Source organism: Papilio xuthus, unplaced genomic scaffold, assembly GCF_000836235.2.
Source record: "Papilio xuthus unplaced genomic scaffold, Pxut_1.1 DF824992.1, whole genome shotgun sequence".
NCBI classification, from domain to species: domain Eukaryota; kingdom Metazoa; phylum Arthropoda; class Insecta; order Lepidoptera; family Papilionidae; genus Papilio; species Papilio xuthus.
The window spans coordinates 3,204,196-3,222,481 of NW_013533657.1; the positions used below are offsets into that span (position 1 = coordinate 3,204,196).

At 31.8% G+C, this 18,286-nt stretch overlaps 4 protein-coding genes across 4 annotated transcripts in view; 3 read left to right on the forward strand and 1 right to left on the reverse strand.

Annotated features, from left to right (window-relative positions):
* Rhau (ATP-dependent RNA helicase Rhau) overlaps nt 1-4,957 on the forward strand; it is a 13,323-nt gene extending 8,366 nt beyond the window's left edge. The window contains exons 8-13 of the mRNA XM_013324518.1: nt 2,194-2,424; nt 2,845-3,023; nt 3,449-3,776; nt 4,068-4,330; nt 4,528-4,705; nt 4,828-4,957. Coding sequence (XP_013179972.1) covers nt 2,194-2,424; nt 2,845-3,023; nt 3,449-3,776; nt 4,068-4,330; nt 4,528-4,705; nt 4,828-4,936 — 1,288 coding nt within the window. The 3' untranslated portion in view covers nt 4,937-4,957. The remainder of the gene's footprint in view (nt 1-2,193; nt 2,425-2,844; nt 3,024-3,448; nt 3,777-4,067; nt 4,331-4,527; nt 4,706-4,827) is intronic.
* A 212-nt stretch (nt 4,958-5,169) lies between these two features.
* On the forward strand, nt 5,170-7,190 carry LOC106126720 (enoyl-CoA hydratase domain-containing protein 3, mitochondrial). The gene is made up of 7 exons (XM_013324520.1): nt 5,170-5,308; nt 5,386-5,498; nt 5,735-5,870; nt 6,067-6,165; nt 6,246-6,337; nt 6,495-6,583; nt 6,689-7,190. Exons 1-7 carry the CDS (start codon nt 5,294-5,296, stop codon nt 6,976-6,978), a joined length of 834 nt encoding a protein of 277 aa, XP_013179974.1. The 5' UTR covers nt 5,170-5,293; the 3' UTR covers nt 6,979-7,190.
* On the reverse strand, nt 7,185-9,605 carry Arf102F (ADP-ribosylation factor 2). Its single transcript, XM_013324521.1, has 4 exons — nt 9,355-9,605; nt 8,984-9,246; nt 8,783-8,908; nt 7,185-8,708 (listed from the first exon to the last, which is right to left on the reverse strand). Exons 1-4 carry the CDS (start codon nt 9,419-9,421, stop codon nt 8,622-8,624), a joined length of 543 nt encoding a protein of 180 aa, XP_013179975.1. The 5' UTR covers nt 9,422-9,605; the 3' UTR covers nt 7,185-8,621.
* A 671-nt stretch (nt 9,606-10,276) lies between these two features.
* LOC106126723 (uncharacterized protein DDB_G0287625) overlaps nt 10,277-18,286 on the forward strand; it is a 32,934-nt gene continuing 24,924 nt past the window's right edge. The window contains exon 1 of the mRNA XM_013324528.1: nt 10,277-10,377. Within this exon, the coding sequence (XP_013179982.1) occupies nt 10,362-10,377 (16 nt within the window). The 5' untranslated portion in view covers nt 10,277-10,361. The remainder of the gene's footprint in view (nt 10,378-18,286) is intronic.

Genomic DNA, 18,286 nt, shown 5'->3' on the forward strand with positions numbered 1-18,286 from the left:
TTCTTCTTCTTCTTCTTCTTCTTCTTCTTCTTCTTCTTCTTACCTATGTTATTGAAGTTAAGTATACACATAAGGTTGCCCGAATGACTTGTTCCGTTGATCGTCGGCCGAATGCTATTATCCATCTAAACACTACTTGTCAACCATAGGTCGAAGACAGTCTTATACATGCATTTGATTATTGTTTTTGGTCGAAATCATGTGAATATTAGTATATGTCGTGGGTATACTACTCGTAGTAAAGTAATGTTTATTTTATCATTGTCAGAGTTCGATATTTTCTTTTAATAAATTAATAATAAACTACTTCTGTTAAATTCATTTGACACTTTGCATCAAACCATTTTTCTAAAATTGTTCGTCGCGGATTGCAGATATTAGGTAGATAAAATCAACATCAAATTTAAGTTTGTCATCATATATGCTAGTTTGGTCTCGTGGCCTTACCGTTCGCCGCCGTTGGTACGTAAGGTCGGCGGTTCAAATCCCAAGCCACTATTTTTTTTTTATATTTAAGCTTTTTAATTTTAATATCGAAACACATGTATAATAATTAAACTCTATCGCCGTAGTTGATTATATTTAAGAAACAAAGAAAAAAAAACTGAATGTCAATATCCAAACTACATCAAATTTTTGGTCGATTGCAATAAACATTCCAGTGTGCGTGGGCGCGCACACATATGTAGATTACACTTGTACGTATAGTTTCCGCGCGTACCATTCTTAAAACCCGCAAAGACAATCCACGCTCCGCCCACTCACTTCACCCGCGATGGTCTGACCTAATTGTTGTTAACATTATTTAAATTTCTTTCTACCCGACAGCGAAAATTATAAAAAAAACATTGTCGAGCAAAATTTTACATTAACAAAATTTTATTGGTTATGAAAAAATAACCCCGTGATTGATAAAATGATAAAAAAGTAGCCTGAGATTCGAACCGGTAAACTTACATATTACGGCAAACATACTAGAATACTGCGCCAAACTAGTACTCGTATATATTGTGACAAGGCAAAATTTGATATTAGTTATTACGTATCTGTCATATTCGGCGTGACAAACTTTTATATTTAAGCGTTATGACAGGAGAAGAAAAATATTGGGTTGCCCAGTAAATTCGTGCCGCTTTATAAGGAAAATTGAAACCCTGTTCTCTTAAATTTTTGGAAATGTTTTTAAATTATATTGGTACGACTCTATACCTAAAACGTCTTTTATTTTTGGCTAAAATTTAAAAAATTAGTTTTTATCTCAACCAATGAAATGAAATTATTCACAATATATAATAGAAATTTTTGTGACGTTTGATAATGGTGGAAATCCGAAAATGAATCCACTTCAGCTACAGTCTATTCTAAGCTTCCTATCCAAAATCGGAACGAACTTTCCGGACAACCTATAATGTTAATACAAAGTGTCAAATGAATGTAACAGAAGTAGTTTATTCCAAATTGTATCACAAGTATATAGATATAGAGTTCAATTTTGTCAAATGTTACGATATTTTTGCACACCTTGACTGCTTAGTTACTTATGACGCTGTGGCTGCTACGATATTTATGGGCACCTTGCATGTACTCATATATTTGACGCTTTGTTTGTACCGATGTATTTGAGCAAGGTGAATGTATCTATCAATTTGAGGACTTTTGTTGTACCGATATAATTGATAACTTTTGGTGTACCTATATATTTGCATATCTTGTCTGTGACGATATATATGACGCTGACTGTACTTAGGAAAATATTTTTTTAGCTATTGTATTAATACACAACTTATTCTCTAAATAATTCAAATATTGACTAAAAAAATCAAACAACATCATTTGACAATTTTATTTTTGTTTACCAAACGCTTACCAACTAATATCTAAAGGATGGACTTACCGTGGGTTTCTGAGACCAAAATCTTCTTAATTCATATGTCACAATTTTAGTTGCCATACTCCCAACAGCTTGGCCGATTTTTATAAAATTTTAAATGCATATTTAGTAGGTCTAATAATCGACTACTATCTATTTTTAATTCCGGCGGAGTCGCGGGCGACAGCTAGTCTTTGTATAAAATATCGTCATCCCTGTCATTATCTTTGACAAAATAGAAATAAAAATGATGATTTTGGCCTCGGAAACCCACACTTAGCAACATTGTGGTCCATCACTTGACTGTCAGTTTGTATTCTCAGGCGTGGTCGCGCAGGTCGCTGCCAGCCTGGTATTTGTTACCACATGATGACGTCATACCGTGCCTCCACGTTATCCGAGCGTCTGCTGCCGGAGTTACAGAGAAGTAACCTGTTAGAACCAGTGCTAACTGTGAAGAGATTGAGACTTGGATTGGCAGCTGACGCGTTTAGCATGATGCCTTCGCCGCCCGCACCTTCAACTGTACAGTGGGCTGTCAACCATTTGCAACAGTGAGATTTTGTGATTTTTTTTATTCTGTACTTAGGCATCTGTGACATCCTGCTAAATCTATGATTTTAGTTTTCATAACCAATGTCATAAGCGTTTTCAACTGAAGGCATTGAAGTTTATAAATGGACTGGCTATTATTACACGTAGTATTTTGTGCCTATTTGATTTTCTCCATTTTGACGCTGATAGTAGCGGTTTGTAATGGTGGTGGGGATCCGAACTATTAATATAGATAGAAGTAACTGTCACGTAATATCAACAGGCGCGTTCAAATCGGAAGCAAAAGCTATCATTTCCGAGCAATCGCCTATCCATTTGTTTATATATGGTATAGAAATTTTTTATTTGTATAAAGAGTGTACTTTGTAGTAATTTAGGGGAAATTGTTTGTTGGGTTATGAATTTTAAATTGTGTAAAGGTGTGGTGCCCTGGACGCGCAGGAGACACTAACGCCTCTAGGCTGGCATTTGGCACGGCTGCCGCTGCACCCTGCGGCCGGCAAGCTGCTGCTGCTGGCCGCGCTCTTCGGCTGCCTCGACCGCGCCGCCAGCGTCGCTGCAGTATGGAGCTTTAAAGATCCCTTCCAGCTCGTCATTGGTAAGCTAGCCTTCATGACAACAAAGTCTTTATATCAGTAATTTGTTTTTGAAGATTATTCATAAGTGTTTGGTCGGTTGTGGAGTGTTTTGTTTCGGTGTTTATTATAAAAAATGTAATCTTTGATAGTGATATAAAATAAGTAATTTTGTACATCTAGATAAGATAAGGTTATTTTATAATACTGGCCGCTAAGACTGATGCTCTGATAACTGTCTAAATGTTTTTATATAATATTTTTAATAATAATTCGGTCAAAGAATAAAATCGAAACAACCGAAAAAATGCAAACGAGCAGCGGGGACACCGAGGTGTCCAAGCTAAAAAACAAAAGCAATTATAATGTCAATAAAAAAATTATGGCCGCCCCCAGTGTTGCCTATATCGTGCTCTGTTTACCCCTTTCTACGCAATTATTATTTTAGGCAAAGAAGCAGAAGTGGATGAGGTAAAACGTAACTTTACATTGGGCGAACCGAGCGACCATATTGCTATATCAGAGGCAATAATACAATGGGAACGATGCAGATCGCGACAGCATAGACACTCTTTCGCTTACTCAAACTTCTTATCAAATAATACTTTGGAATTGTTAGCCGATATGAAAAAGCAGTTGGGTGACAATCTGAAACAGATGGGCTTCCTTACCTCCGGTGACGTCAAATCTCGCTATGAGAACAGAAACGCCAACAATATGAGCCTCTTCAAAGCGATCGTGGCCGCAGCGCTTTATCCTAATATAGCTACAGTTAGGTTAGTTTTCTTTTATAGTACTTTTACATACATACATTTCCTTAACATAAAACGAATCAATCATCGCTCGTCATTTTTCTTGCGTTTGTCTATCAAAAAAATATCAAGTTTACAGAATACAGCCATAAAGTATAAAGTAATATTCCTACTTCAACAAAAGAGTTACGCATGAGATAAAACAGTCTATATTCTGCTTTTCCACACCTATGATATTTAAGCTAATTCCGCTATTTTTGTCTGTAAAAAAATCTGTACTACCTAGAACCCTTTGAAATGCCTTCACATTTTTAGATGGACAAATATAGATTCAAGGAATCGACCCGCACGAATGAAAGTATATACACCTGAAGAAGGTAACATATCTCTCCATCCCAGTAGTGTTATGGCGTCAGCGAAGAACCCGAGGTCCAATAATAGACCGTTGTGTAACCAGCCCGGAGCTAACTGGCTGGTGTACTGGCTTAAACAACGATCTACCTCACGTTTTCTGCTAGAAGTTACATTAATATATACTCTACCGCTTCTCTTCTTCGGCGAGTTTGTAGTAAGCGACGGTAAGCAATTTTTATTTGCACACTTGCAATAGTTTATTTTTACAGGTTTTTATGACCATAGATTAATGTTGCCATTTCCCTCATATTGTTGACTCCCAATATTGACGAGATTATTTACCTCTTTTTACGTGACCGCTATTAGTCTTTTCATTATTTACATTCATAAACGAAAAATAAATTCAGTATTACTATTTTAGATAAAAATGAAGACCCAGATGAATGTTGTTTTTCAATAAAGACAGTCAAAGTAAAGGTAAAAAAAGAAGCCGCTGATATTTTGCACCAATTGAGATCATTACTAGACTTGGTGTTAGCTCGCAAGGTTACAACAGTTCAATCCTCATATCACAGTAGATTTGAAGAGGAAGTAATTGAGTGAGTATTCATTTTTAGACACCTCTAGGACAACCCTGAAAAGAATCTCGGGGCACGTTAAAAATAAAAAAATCATTTTAAATTATTGTTCAGATATTTTTATTCAGGGTATTTTTTTTTAGTGCTGTCATCAACCTTATAACGGCAGAAGACGAAGGTGTCGAGTATATGGATGCCGATAATTCTGAGTCTGACTCCGAGGACTCGTTTAGAAGTAAAAGAAGATACTAAATACATTTTTATTTAAATTTACTTTTTTTTGTTATTTTTTAACAGTTACCCGAATTTCGTTTAACAAATTACCTACTTACATCAAGAAATTCTTTATTTCTTTAACAAACTTGCATTTATGGAAAAATTCTTTTCTTTGTGCCAAAAGTTTAAAAAGTGTTTGCCAACAAAATTTAATTTCCTTTTGTTTGAGCTATTTTTTTTAAAATGGCGACACAGTTAGCTGTCATTTGTAAGTCGTGATTTTAAAATGTAAATATTGAAAACAAGTTTTATTGAATGTTATTATTCAGATAAGCTAAAAACTTAAGATTAATTATATTTTATTATTAGTTCGTAAGAAGTAAAAGCGACAAAATGTTATCATTTCGGGTATGTAACCTCTTTGCATCTTGTAATAAAACTTTTGTTTTAAAGATATTGAAAAATAACTACTGTATTTTTTGCAGAAACATATATTTACTCCTTTAACTATAAGTATTCGTAATACACATAATGAATACATAATAACTAAGGAAAATAACGGCACTCGAGAGATCATTTTAAACCATGAGAAAACAAAGTTAGTATATTTAATGTTATTACTTAATACTATGTATATGTATGTATACATGTATATGACCACGCGAAATTAAAAATAAAGCAAAATTAGTAGCTTATGTGTTTTTCCAAACTATGGTCTATATGTACGCCTAATTTCATCAAGATCCATTCAGTCAGTATTGAGATATCTTCAAATATCCATCCATACATTTAAACACATTAATGATATTAGTAAGATTCTTTAATTATATGCAGAAACTCACTATCAATTAATATGATGAGCAACTTAATACAAGCAATCAACGCCAATAATGAGGACACATCTTTAAGAGCTATAGTGCTGTCTGCAAAGGGTAATGTCTTTTCAGCAGGACATAACTTAAAAGAATTAGTAAGTAAAAGTATATATAATTAGCTGAACTGTTATGAGAGAGAGAGAGAGAGTTCTTACATAATCAATATAAATAATCTTGCTTAAATCCAATAAGAAAAGACAAAGTAGTCCTTTATAAAAAAGAACATCTGTTTCTTTACATTTATTCACTAATATTTAGGTATAAAATTAAGTAGTACTGTATTTTTTACAGCAAATTATTGATGGAAAACAACAATATAAACTGGTTTTTAAGAAAGCGGTAGATCTGATGAAATCAATAATGGATAGTCCTGTTCCAGTAATAGCAAAGGTAAAAGTGTAAATCTTATCCAGCATTTTGAATTGAATGTTCATAAAATATATATGTGTAATTTTATATATGTTTTATAGGTAAATGGATTTGCAACTGCAGCAGGATGTCAATTAGTTGCATCATGTGATATGATTGTTTGTTCAGACACAAGCAAATTTTCTACACCTGGGTAATATGTGCCAATATTCTTAGGTTATATCTGTATATATAGTATATATTAGGTAATATTATAAAATGGAAATTTGAATTTTTGTTTGTAACCAATAAACACATGATGTAGCGGGCAAAATCTAGTTATAAATGTTTTAACATATTTTTTATCACAGGGCTAATTTCGGAATATTCTGCTCAACTCCAGGGATACCATTAGCGAGATCAGTACCAAAATCTAGAGCAATGTATATGTTGCTAACAGGTATATTTAAAAAGGCATTTTAGTGTGATTTTTTTAAAAACAAATATAGTAATATAACCTTGATTATGAGTATCCCTTCTCAATGTTAGTTTTTTTTATTTACAGGTCAACCTATAAATGCTAAAGAAGCTTACGAGAGTGGTCTTGTAACAAAAGTAGTGCCTCCAGAAGAGCTAGATGAAGAAGTAACAAAAATAATTGATCAGATAAAACTGAAGAGTCGCTCCGTAATCACTTTGGGAAAGTATTTCTTCTATAGACAAATAAATCTAAACATATTTGACGCATATAAATTAGGCCAGGATATAATGGTAAATAATACTGAAATGGATGATGGACAAGAAGGTATTAGGAGTTTTGTTGAAAAACGTAAGGCTAAATGGAGCCATAAATAATTAATAGTAGTTTTAACATTTTCAACGCTATAATTTTTTTATACTAAAGTTAACTTGTGGTCAGCGGCACTCAACATGCTAACTTTACTGTTTTTGACTGACTCATATTGTCATTCTGTTTTGGGAGATCATGTGATGTGACAAAATGTCAGTGTTACTTAAATATAAATCATACTCTTGTATTCATAGAAATAAAACAAATTTTATTTACACCTAGCATTTTATTTACCATTCAATGCATCTCCAATATGTGTAATAGGAGTTTTACAAGCAGGACTCGCATAATCACATTACATAATACCAATAAATTATTTGGCCGAAAGGTCATTTGACAATATATACATTCATTTTAAAAAAAAAGAAGCGAAAACTTAACATATTGTAGTGTTTTATAATTGTGCATGTTAATGTTTTTATATAAGTAAATGTTACTTAGAACACATAGCCAACAAAATAAACTATTCTCAAATATGCATAATGAAAAGTTATATATTGTCAACACTCTGTTTATAAATGTAAAATAGCGTAATAAACCCCAAAACACTATTATAATGAAACCACACATGAAAGACGTAGTGTTGGAACAAGATAAAATAAAACAAATAAGTAATAACTAATTATACACTATTTTATGCAATATTATGTCAAAGAACCAGAAACTATAGAACATGAAGTATGATACAATGAAAAAGCAGTTATTTGGATTGTGTACAACAGTGATTCTCAAACTTTTTTGAGTACAGAATGAATACAGCAAGTAGAACCCTGGATTTTAGATTTGATTATTTTACTGGCTAGAATCAGACACCAATTGATATAAAAGTTGATAAGCCATCATCGCATCCTATCCATAAGTATTTAGTTTAAGTAACTACTTTTGGTCTTTGCAGAATCTCAGAGTTCCACGGAGCACAATGAGTAAAGCTATTTGGTGTACACAAATATAAACTAAATAACACTATTGATTCTAATCGGTTTTAGGATCAATTTAAAAGTGTTAAGATGACAATGAAAGGTATAATTTCATAAGCAAACCTAATTACTGATTAAATGTTAAAAATAATTTTCCGATGAATGTTTTTATTAATGGCTGTTTCCTTGTATGTTAAAATAACATTCATAAGATACTTAGAATATAATCACTAAAAATTAATCCAAACTCAATGAAACCACTAATATAAGAAACTTTACTTGAAAATTACACTTAAATAAAATGTGGGCCTTTTTCCACATGCCAACAAAACTTATTGAAATTATCAAATGATAAGAAAAACAAGGAAAAACTTTTAATGTTGAACAGATAAATAAAAACAATTAGATGCTACATTTAATTTTTTTTATATATTGGTTATAAAGAACATCCATTATACATAACTTTATATATTGAAATTTTAAAAGGTTATAAATCCTTGATTACATTAATTAACTTAAGATACAATTTCATTATCAGAATATAATGTGTAAAATGCAATTACAAAGACAAAGGTTAACAATATTCAGTGGAAAAAGACCATTTAAACATATTTAGATATAATAGTAGTCTTTTGTATCCAGTTTTAATGGATCTGCATTCTCATTATGGAAAGATTTCAGTCATTTAGGGAATGTCACTTTTGTTCCCAGTGACTGGTTAGGATGAGGACTCACTTCTTTGCAAGTTCATTGGAGAGCCAGTCTAATCCCTCATAGAGACCTTGGCCTTGTGTTGCACAAGTCGCTTGAATATACCACTGGAATTGTGCAAGTGTTATGAGTCACTGTCATCTCAATACTAAATATATAGCAAATATTTTGATATACTTACACGGCGGTTTCTAAGGTTGTTTAAATTAAGAGCATTTGTTAATTCAGCAGCTGTCATTGCATTAGGCATATCCTGTTTATTAGCAAAGACCAAGATAACAGCATCTTTCAATTCATCTTCTTTAAGCTAAAATGTAATTATGATGTAAATTAATTAAATATTATACATTATTAAGGAAAAATAATACAAAACAAGACAAACCATGTTAGCCAGTTCATTTTCAGCCTCAACGATTCTCTTTGTATCACTTGAATCTACTACAAATATAAGTCCTTGTGTGTTTTGGTAATAATGACGCCATAGAGGTCTAATTTTATCTTGACCACCAACGTCCCAAACCGTGAAACTGATGTTTTTGTATTCCACCGTTTCGACATTGAAGCCGATAGTCGGAATAGTAGTGACAATCTCGCCAAGCTTTAACTTGTAAAGTATTGTAGTTTTACCGGCGGCATCTAAACCAACTGCAAATTAAAAAGTTTACATTTAATTTTAGTTTAATTCTAAGCAAAATACGCAATTTATACAAACAGTTACGCAGTCCTAAAGCGATGAGCTGTCACTCGACTCACCCATTAAAATACGCATTTGTTTCTTGCCGAAAAGTCTTGTGAAAACACTCGATATTGTCAGTCCCATTTTACTATAACACTAGTGGCCTATAGAAATAAATAATAAACACAATCGCTTCTTGTACAACTTCCAAGTCTACTGTTTTGAAATGAATACAAAATTTCTTTTATAGGACTTTATATTTAACAAAAAGATGTGATGATCTGTTTAGCAGAATGTATTCAATGATACGTCAACCAGTTCAACGCGGCCTTAGGGTTTTCAAGTACTGGTAATGGTTATATCGGTTTTTATTATCTGTATTGTTAATTTTTCTATTTTCCTATAGGAATTTTTATGACAATGACTTAAGCAGTAGGTACTTCTTTAAACACAGGTAACTAGATAGTATAATAATAAATAAAATTATAAAAATCATACAAGATTTATGTGTATGTATAATAAATATAGATTAGGCTTGTGGGTCTTTGAAGGTTTTTTGGACTTTAGCGGATTCTAGGAGACTTGAAGCTCAAGTGAGGATGTACCGTAACGGAGATAATAGATACTCACGATTGTAATACATGGCTTTAATTTATATTTACATACAATTATATAGTTTGATATATTTAAAGTTTATGACTTAGATATAGATTACAGAGTATGAATGAAAACAGTTATTATCCAAAACCGGAATCTTCCATCCCTATTGAAAATCGCAGATTAAATATATTACGGTTTTATACTCTTTGATCGAAATAGACAAAATAAAGTTAAAAAATAAATAATCGAACATTTCTTCAAAATTTGCAGTAAAACGATATCAATAAAAACAAGTCTCTAATAATATTTAAATATTTTTTAGAGTTTTACTTAAGTTGTATATCTGTCTACCGAAGGCTGAAAAGGCAGTATCAATTCACAGATTAAGTTGATAAGTTGCCAATAGGAATGAACTGCTGAGAACCTGTCATGCGTCGTCATAGAAACGTTTTCGAAAACTTTTGATTTTGTGGCTGGTTTCGACATGGAGATTTACGAAGGTATGTAAATATGATATTAATTATTAGTATATTAAATATCATTACTTAAATAAGTGTTGCGTTTAGGGTTTACAGTCATATTAAATTCAAAACAAGTTCAGCGCGAAGGACCTTTTGAGGCACCTTGTTATGATGATTTATCCGTGTTTAGACGTACGTTTTTACGATTTTTTAGTCAATTAAAAAAATAAACATGCTACAAGGCAATAATAATTATTTTTTTATATATAAAATAAGTAAACAAAGAAAGCGTAGATAAAGACAGTATATGCTTTAGGAAAAGATATAATACCATTATACCAGTCCCATAATATTAAATTTTTTCTAGTAAAATTTTTGGTATGCAATTTATAATTAAGAAAAAATAAAAAATATTGTAAACCGTCTATTCGAAATAGACGGTTTACAATATTTTTTATCTTTAAAAAATAATATTAACGTAAAATATAATTAATAAAGGCTCCACCACACAAAGATGTAATAGTGCGTCCGAAATTAAAGACTACAAGTTAACTACTATATTACACCCTCAAGTTTTGTAAAAAAAATCCATTTTGCCGGCAATTGACTGTCGTTTCATGAACCTTCCTGGACTCTAATAGATTGAAATAGATTCTTTTACTCCCTGAAACGATCGAGGTTGCGATACGTTATATAGCGGCTAGATATTTAACTGTAAGAATCTTTTCATATTTTCTCTCGTTTCTGTTACTTACGTTTTGAATATCTGCCTAAAATAGTCCTATTTGTTGCGCTTTATTACTGCAAATCATGACAATTCAAAGTCTACTTGCGCCATTGTTGTTCGTATTCTACAGATGATTTTGCTTAACTTATCACGTTAAACTGTTTTATGATAGACTTCGTCTAGTGGTATATAAAGCCAAGAAAAGTGTTTATTTTATTTAACTGTTTAAAATAAAAGAAAACAAAGAGATATTGCTGTAATCCACATAAGTATTAGTAGAGTTCGTACTAATTTTATTTTTCAGAATAACATAGTCCGTTTAACAAAAAACGGCAAGTTATTGTCTACCAGCAATAAATATGCATTGACGTGCTATAAACTGTATTACGTCATAGGCCGGTCCCTACTTATTAAGGCATACATGCGAAAGAACTTATGACACATAGATAAAACATGTTATCGACAATATTTGTACCTTTGCAAAGTGCAATTTTAAAAGCGTTTATCATACAATTAATAACCAGTAACTATTATAGTTTGGTAATTACTGACGTCCTTGAATTTGGAGGACGTTCTTAATTATAACGTGTTACGCCACAGTAGCTCTCATGCGTTGAATTTTATAATTATGTATTTCGAGGTCACGTAGCAAAGCTCTTGAACCCTTGATGCCTTAAAGCTTAATGTTTAACATTGTGCATATAAAAAAATATTTTATAATGCTCGTGAGAATAAATATTATGTTTTAATCCATGGTATAAGAACACACGTCTTAAGGCCAGAGATATAGAGATTACGAATTTCTCTTTAACACAGTCCTCTTTCGTTTCTCATAAATCGTCACTGATAGTCCTGTATAGCCTTTCTTTATTATAATTTCATCATTCATGTATACAACATCGTATTTGATGTGACTAATACATTTCATAACTTTGAAATGTAGTTAAGTAAAACGTGGAACAAATTTTACGTTCCACGTTGTCGATTTCTTGTTGTCAGTCTCAGTTCATCTTTATTGCAAAATGTTATCCAAATGGGATGATGAGCATTCTATGGTTTCGATTTTTCGTCATATTTTTTTGCCAATATTGCAACAATATTGTAATGAGACGTAACAGTATTCAATAATTGATTTATTAAAAAGTTATTAAATGATAGTCTCAATATAATTTGTGAAATGATGAAATTTATTTGTAAATCTCATTATTTGAAGTAAAAGTCTGTACATCTTTATATTATGTTGCAACTCTTATGTAATTTATTAATTTAATAGCTCTATGGCTATTAATTATCTTGTAATTTAATTGTCTATTGTTAAAATATTTATTTGTACGTAACAAAGTAACGCAATATATTTTTCTTCTCAGGAAAGTTAACCACAAACACAATAAATATTAAGTATTTAATATTTTTAGTATGTGGTTAAAGTAAGCATGCATATATTTTATATGACAATAAGTGCGGTTTGATATGAAAGTTTCCTTCCAATACATCATCTAATGCAATTTCTAACTTTTTATACTTGTTTTTTTGAAACGCGGTGTATACGAAGCGAGTTATAACAGTCATGTCATCGCTTCATCATAATTTATGACCGGAGATAATGATCGTCTACTAAATTTAAATATAATCGACACTATTAAGGATCTGTGTTGTCATGTAGCCATAAAATCAGAAACATACGACGTTACGAGTTCAAACTTGCATCATAATTTTCAACCTACCTTTATCCCTATGGAGAGACGGCATACTATACTACGTCTCCTTACATCTGTATCAATCGTCATATCTGAATTCACCCCGTTCTTACGTATATCTTCTTTCCATAATGTGACACCATAAAACCCGCATAGCTCTATGGTTTTCTCACATTAAAGAATTTAAATCTATTTATCAGAGGATAAGAAGATTTAAAATTGTCATATTCGTCGTTTGATATTCAATGTATGAGATCGTAAGATATTTTAAATAGGATTTAAGTGCATTAGCCGCATAATTACCATATCATCATGTGTGGGATTCAACATCGCCCACATTTGATATATTTGATGTCCATTATATCCACTATATTTATTGTAATCATTTGCATCTTGCAGTTCTTATATTGACTTGTGTGCGCTTCGCTCGTGACATCTTTATTTCTTACTAATAATATTAATTCGACTGTTTAGATAGATGGTTGGATGTTTGTTTGGAGGTATCTCTAGAACGGCTCAATGGATTTTGATGAAACTTGTCAAAGATGTAGAACATAGCCTGGAAGAACCAGAGGCTACTTATTATTTTTTTTAAATTCAGCGCGAACGGAGTTACGGGCGACAGCCAGTATTAAATAAACCAATTAAGTAATTGTTATATTTATCAAAAAGGACACAACGAAACGAACAACATAGCTCTAGTTTATTTGAATGTTTGTTTACATATACACAAATAACTTTTCTAGTTAAAATTGCACGCTTTGATAAAATTAGTGCTCATAAAAGCATTTTATGTTTGATGGTATTTCATGATTCATTCTATTATATATTTCTTTATATAACATCGTCAATAAATTTACAGAAGCAATAATATACTTTAATCTGTTTTGTATGTTATTTGGATAAAATTTATGATGGGAACTATATTATCAAGCCATTCATTTTACGAACATGATTTACTACTAAATTTTCAAGCAAACTTTCAAAAACTCTACGACTTGTCTGTATGTTTCGATTTTTTTTACGGTCTAAGTTAATAGACTCCTTCCTTGATGTGTTTAAATATGGCACGAATTGCCCCCTTCCCTTTTACTTGCATCAGAGTCTCTTAATTAATATTAATTAGAGGCCTCTCATGTCATAATACCAAATAATTTTAAAGTACTTATGAAATAGATAATTAATCTAATTGTGACTGTCTTACAAAATAAAGCAACGGTGCATACACGAGTAGTTTACTTGAGACATTTCATTACGAAAAGTTAAATAAATAACAGGTTCAACGACATTAACTCATTGCAGGTAACGACTGCTACGTTTTGTTCTAGTTCTAGTATTAAACTAACCGTGGGTTTATGAGACCAAAATCTTCGTTTAAAACATATTGCTATCTCTGTTTAGTCAAAGGTAATGACACTGATTACGATATGTTTTATGAGAGATTTTAGTCACTGAAATCAACGGTAAATATTTAAAAGTTTATTTTGTCCAGTTTAATATCTTATATGTTCTATTCACATTCACTTATTCATTTATTAACCTTATTCTTAATATATTACATTTCAAATAAAAAAATAGAGCACCACCGGCTGCGGAGTCCCATGACTCAAGCAACCAGTGGACAGGGCTGCAGAGACAGGAACCTTCTCACGATGCGTGAGGTTTCTAGGATAACTGCCTTTTGTATCGGGCCCTTAATCCAACTGTTTAGCGAGAGCTTCTTGAGATGATGCTATTCACATTATTATTTGTGTCTTAATAATATTAATACTCCGATTAATCTTGACTATATTGTGGTATGGTTGTTAGTTGAATTTTCTAAAATAATTAGACCAATAGTTTCTGTCCGACGAAAAGTTTATCATGATTATCAATTGAGACTCTGTCGGTTTATGTCCTCGTTTTCTAATACAGAGTACAATGACATTACTTTATTATTTTGTGACTATTGTCAATTGTACGAGTTTGTTATCTAGATGGACTTAAGATTCCCCTTATTCGTGTAGTCTTGTCATCGTTATTTTCGTCTATGTCATAAATTATATTGTTAGGTATGTTCCGACAAATCCGATTGTCTAGTTCTAATTTTATTTGTGTTTTTAGGGTTCCGTACCTCGAAAGGAAAAAAAGGAACTTATAGTATCATTTAGTTGTCCCTCCGCCTGTCTTTCAAGACCTTTTTATAACAAATTTGCATATGGAAAGCATTGCTCGAAAATGAATAACAATGTCGTTACCATTTAAGTATAAGATGGCATACTAAAGTCAACATAATGTGAAATTAAATAATAATATGAAATTATACAATAATAGATATAAATCTATTAAGATGAATATATCTGTTCTTAAAAGATTGATCTAATGATTGTACCAAATGGTATCATTGCATTAACCGTAATACTGGTACACTAGTTGCGAAACAAGACGTACCAAAAGTTCCATCAATATTGAATCATGATGTACGTAATATATTCATATAATTCAGAGGTCAATGTACTCTCATAGTTGACATAGAGCAAGACATCTAGAACTTTAAACGATTTTTCTAAAATTAGCTACGTCATTTTACCATCTTATCACAATAAGTTCTGATTATTTTTTCCTTTTCTTTATTTCCCAATACTCAACTTAGTGGTGTCATATTTATTCTTAATTTAAGGCTCTACCATTGTGTATATGATGAATTGTAGCTTTTAATTATGTTTTAAAAGAAAAACAAACATGCAACAGTCTGACTTACATTGAAGTCACGTATCGGCCATTAGGTATAAACATTATAATGCAAGTCAGTACCCAGTAAGTGTGCTGCTTAGTATACTCATTATAATAGCATTTGCAACTCTATTAGATTTAATTTAATGCTATCTTGTAAACTAATCTAATTACCTATAACGTATTAGAAGGAATAACAGAAAAAAATATAACTGATATTTCACTTATAAGCCACTCATAAAATAGTTAATTCATGCATTGTTAAAATGTAGGTAAATAAGCGAAGACAGCAAAGAAGTCCAAAATTTTCGTAACGCATTTTCAACTTAAACTCAAAATCTACTAAACTTCTGGTCAGTTTAAAAATTAATAAAAAAATATGGGATCCACCAGCAAGCAAAACCTTTTGATCAATTTTTTTTACAAAATCGGAGAACCAGGGGCTGAATTACACGATAACACAAATAAAAAAAAGAACATACAGACGAATTAATAACCTCCTTCTATTTGAAGTCGGCTAAAAAAGGATAGTTATCGGAGGAGGCAAACTTTATTCTGTTTAACGACATACTTCACTAAATATACGAAAAGTAGTAATTCTTCGTGTTTTCTTTATCGATTATCGTATACTCGACTACAATTTTTGGTAACCATTCACCGTCATGGCAATAAAAAGTCGAGAAGTAAACGGGCCAATTGTCTTAATATGCATGCACGCTCTCAGGAGTGAAAGTTGACAAGCCTACGTTTGTCTTATAAATGTGATAGACGACGTCAGAAAATATTAAAAACAACAATCACATAAGTACAAAGATATTTGCCTATTTTATAAATTGTAACAATTTTTTTTCTTTCCAGTGATGCAATGCTTTGAATGGTGCGTGTTTATCTATCTATTTTTTCTTCTTGTTTTTGTCTCTGGCTTTCCGACTCTGTGGTTGTTTTAATTTGGTTATTCTTTCAACTGCACTAATAAAAACAGCTCGTGACTTTTCTGGCAGTATCAAAAGTGTGTTAAGATAATAAGTCATTTTATCTCTTTTTTTTGCGTCTGATAATAAGATGTTATTACGTTGGTTATATCAACGTGCGGCGCGCGATAAAGATGACATTCATTGAAGAGAAACTGGTTGTAAAGGTGAACTCCAAATTAAGAAGATACGAATCGCTTTGTTAACTTCGCATACATAAAATACAAGCAATGATTTTTTTAATCAATATTAAATTTTGGGTGTAGGATAATAATAAAAACTTTATCCATGACCCTGTGAACTGTGTGACTTTGCATGGTCCGAGGATGTTTTCTACGTGAATAGATTACTAGCTGTCGCCCGCGAACCCATCCGCGCGGAACTAAAAAAAACTTGAGTAGCCTTTGTGTTCTTCCAGACCATGCTCTACTCCTATGCCAAAATGTTCTGGATTTACCTTCAAACAATCATCCATCCATCCATTCATCCATCCATCCATCTAAACATTTATACTATTAGTAAGATTACATCATCATTCTGAACATAATACAACGTTTTCTTTCCTTTAAAAATGATTACCAATTTGAATTAACAAGTATTTCAACATGTAAAATTTTTCTAAATCGATTATTTAAATAGCAAATTAATTTCTTATTAGTATTGTAGGACAAATAACTTTGTCACAGCATTAATTTTCATTATTATAATATAATTAAAGCATGTTTTCTTAACAAAATTGTGATAAAATTAATTACCATCAATTGTCTGAAGGCGACACCGGAATGACTTCATACGAAATATTAAAGCCAGGGATTTGAGCCGTGGGTGGTAACTTATAAAAATATCATACGTGTCACGTCAGGTTGATAATGAACCTTCGTATCGCCCACACGCGGTCATACGATCCAGTCACACCTGTTCGTGCATACTCTACTGTTTACTTGACGTTCATTCATAGGAATTTATTACTTTATCTATTAAGTTAACATACAACCAAAGTTTATTTGATTTTAATACCATTAATGAAAATTTTCTTTTATAGTTGCTCATGTCTTTAATAGAGGTTACCAAGAAATTATAATTTTAAAATTCATTTTTTAAATTAACCCTTAAGTGCTAGAGGATAGTCTTATTGAATCAAGGTATTTATCCAATCAACGTACAATATGTCTGACGACGCTGACAAGGTTTGTCTGATCGTACAATATTTATTTTTACACATATTGCATAATGCACATTCGATAGCTTTGCCCAATTTGGGAACACAGCGGTTACTTACTACGAGTACTTTCGTGCTTTGCATATTGTGAAATAAAATAGTCCTACCGCAAAGGCCCCAGTCACTTACTGACGTTCATTTCAAAATGTATGTATTGTTGAGAAAGATGATGTATATAACATACTAGCTGACGCCTGCGACTCCGTCCGCGCGTTACTAAATAAAAACTTAATAAGTAGCCTATGTCCTTCTAGACTATGTTTCACATCTGTGCCAAATTTCATAAAGATCTGTTGAACCGTTCCGGGGATACCTTCAAACATCCATCAATCCACACAAGCATTCGCATTTATAATATATTAGTAAGATTAGTAAGAACTAAGATTAGTAAGTATATGTTTTTATACAAGTCTTTCGATAGTGTAAACTCACGGTAGTAAAAAGTTGATTAATCTTATTTATTTGAGGCAACAAGAGAATAAAATTTCTGCTTGTAAAGCTTCTTTGTTTTGATGTTGACGTGTCGTTGACTTGTTAGGCAATGTTGTCAGGTCGCATTGTTTGCATCGTATCTAGTTACTAATAGTGTTGTCTATTCACGCAAAAATGCGTGTAAAATTGT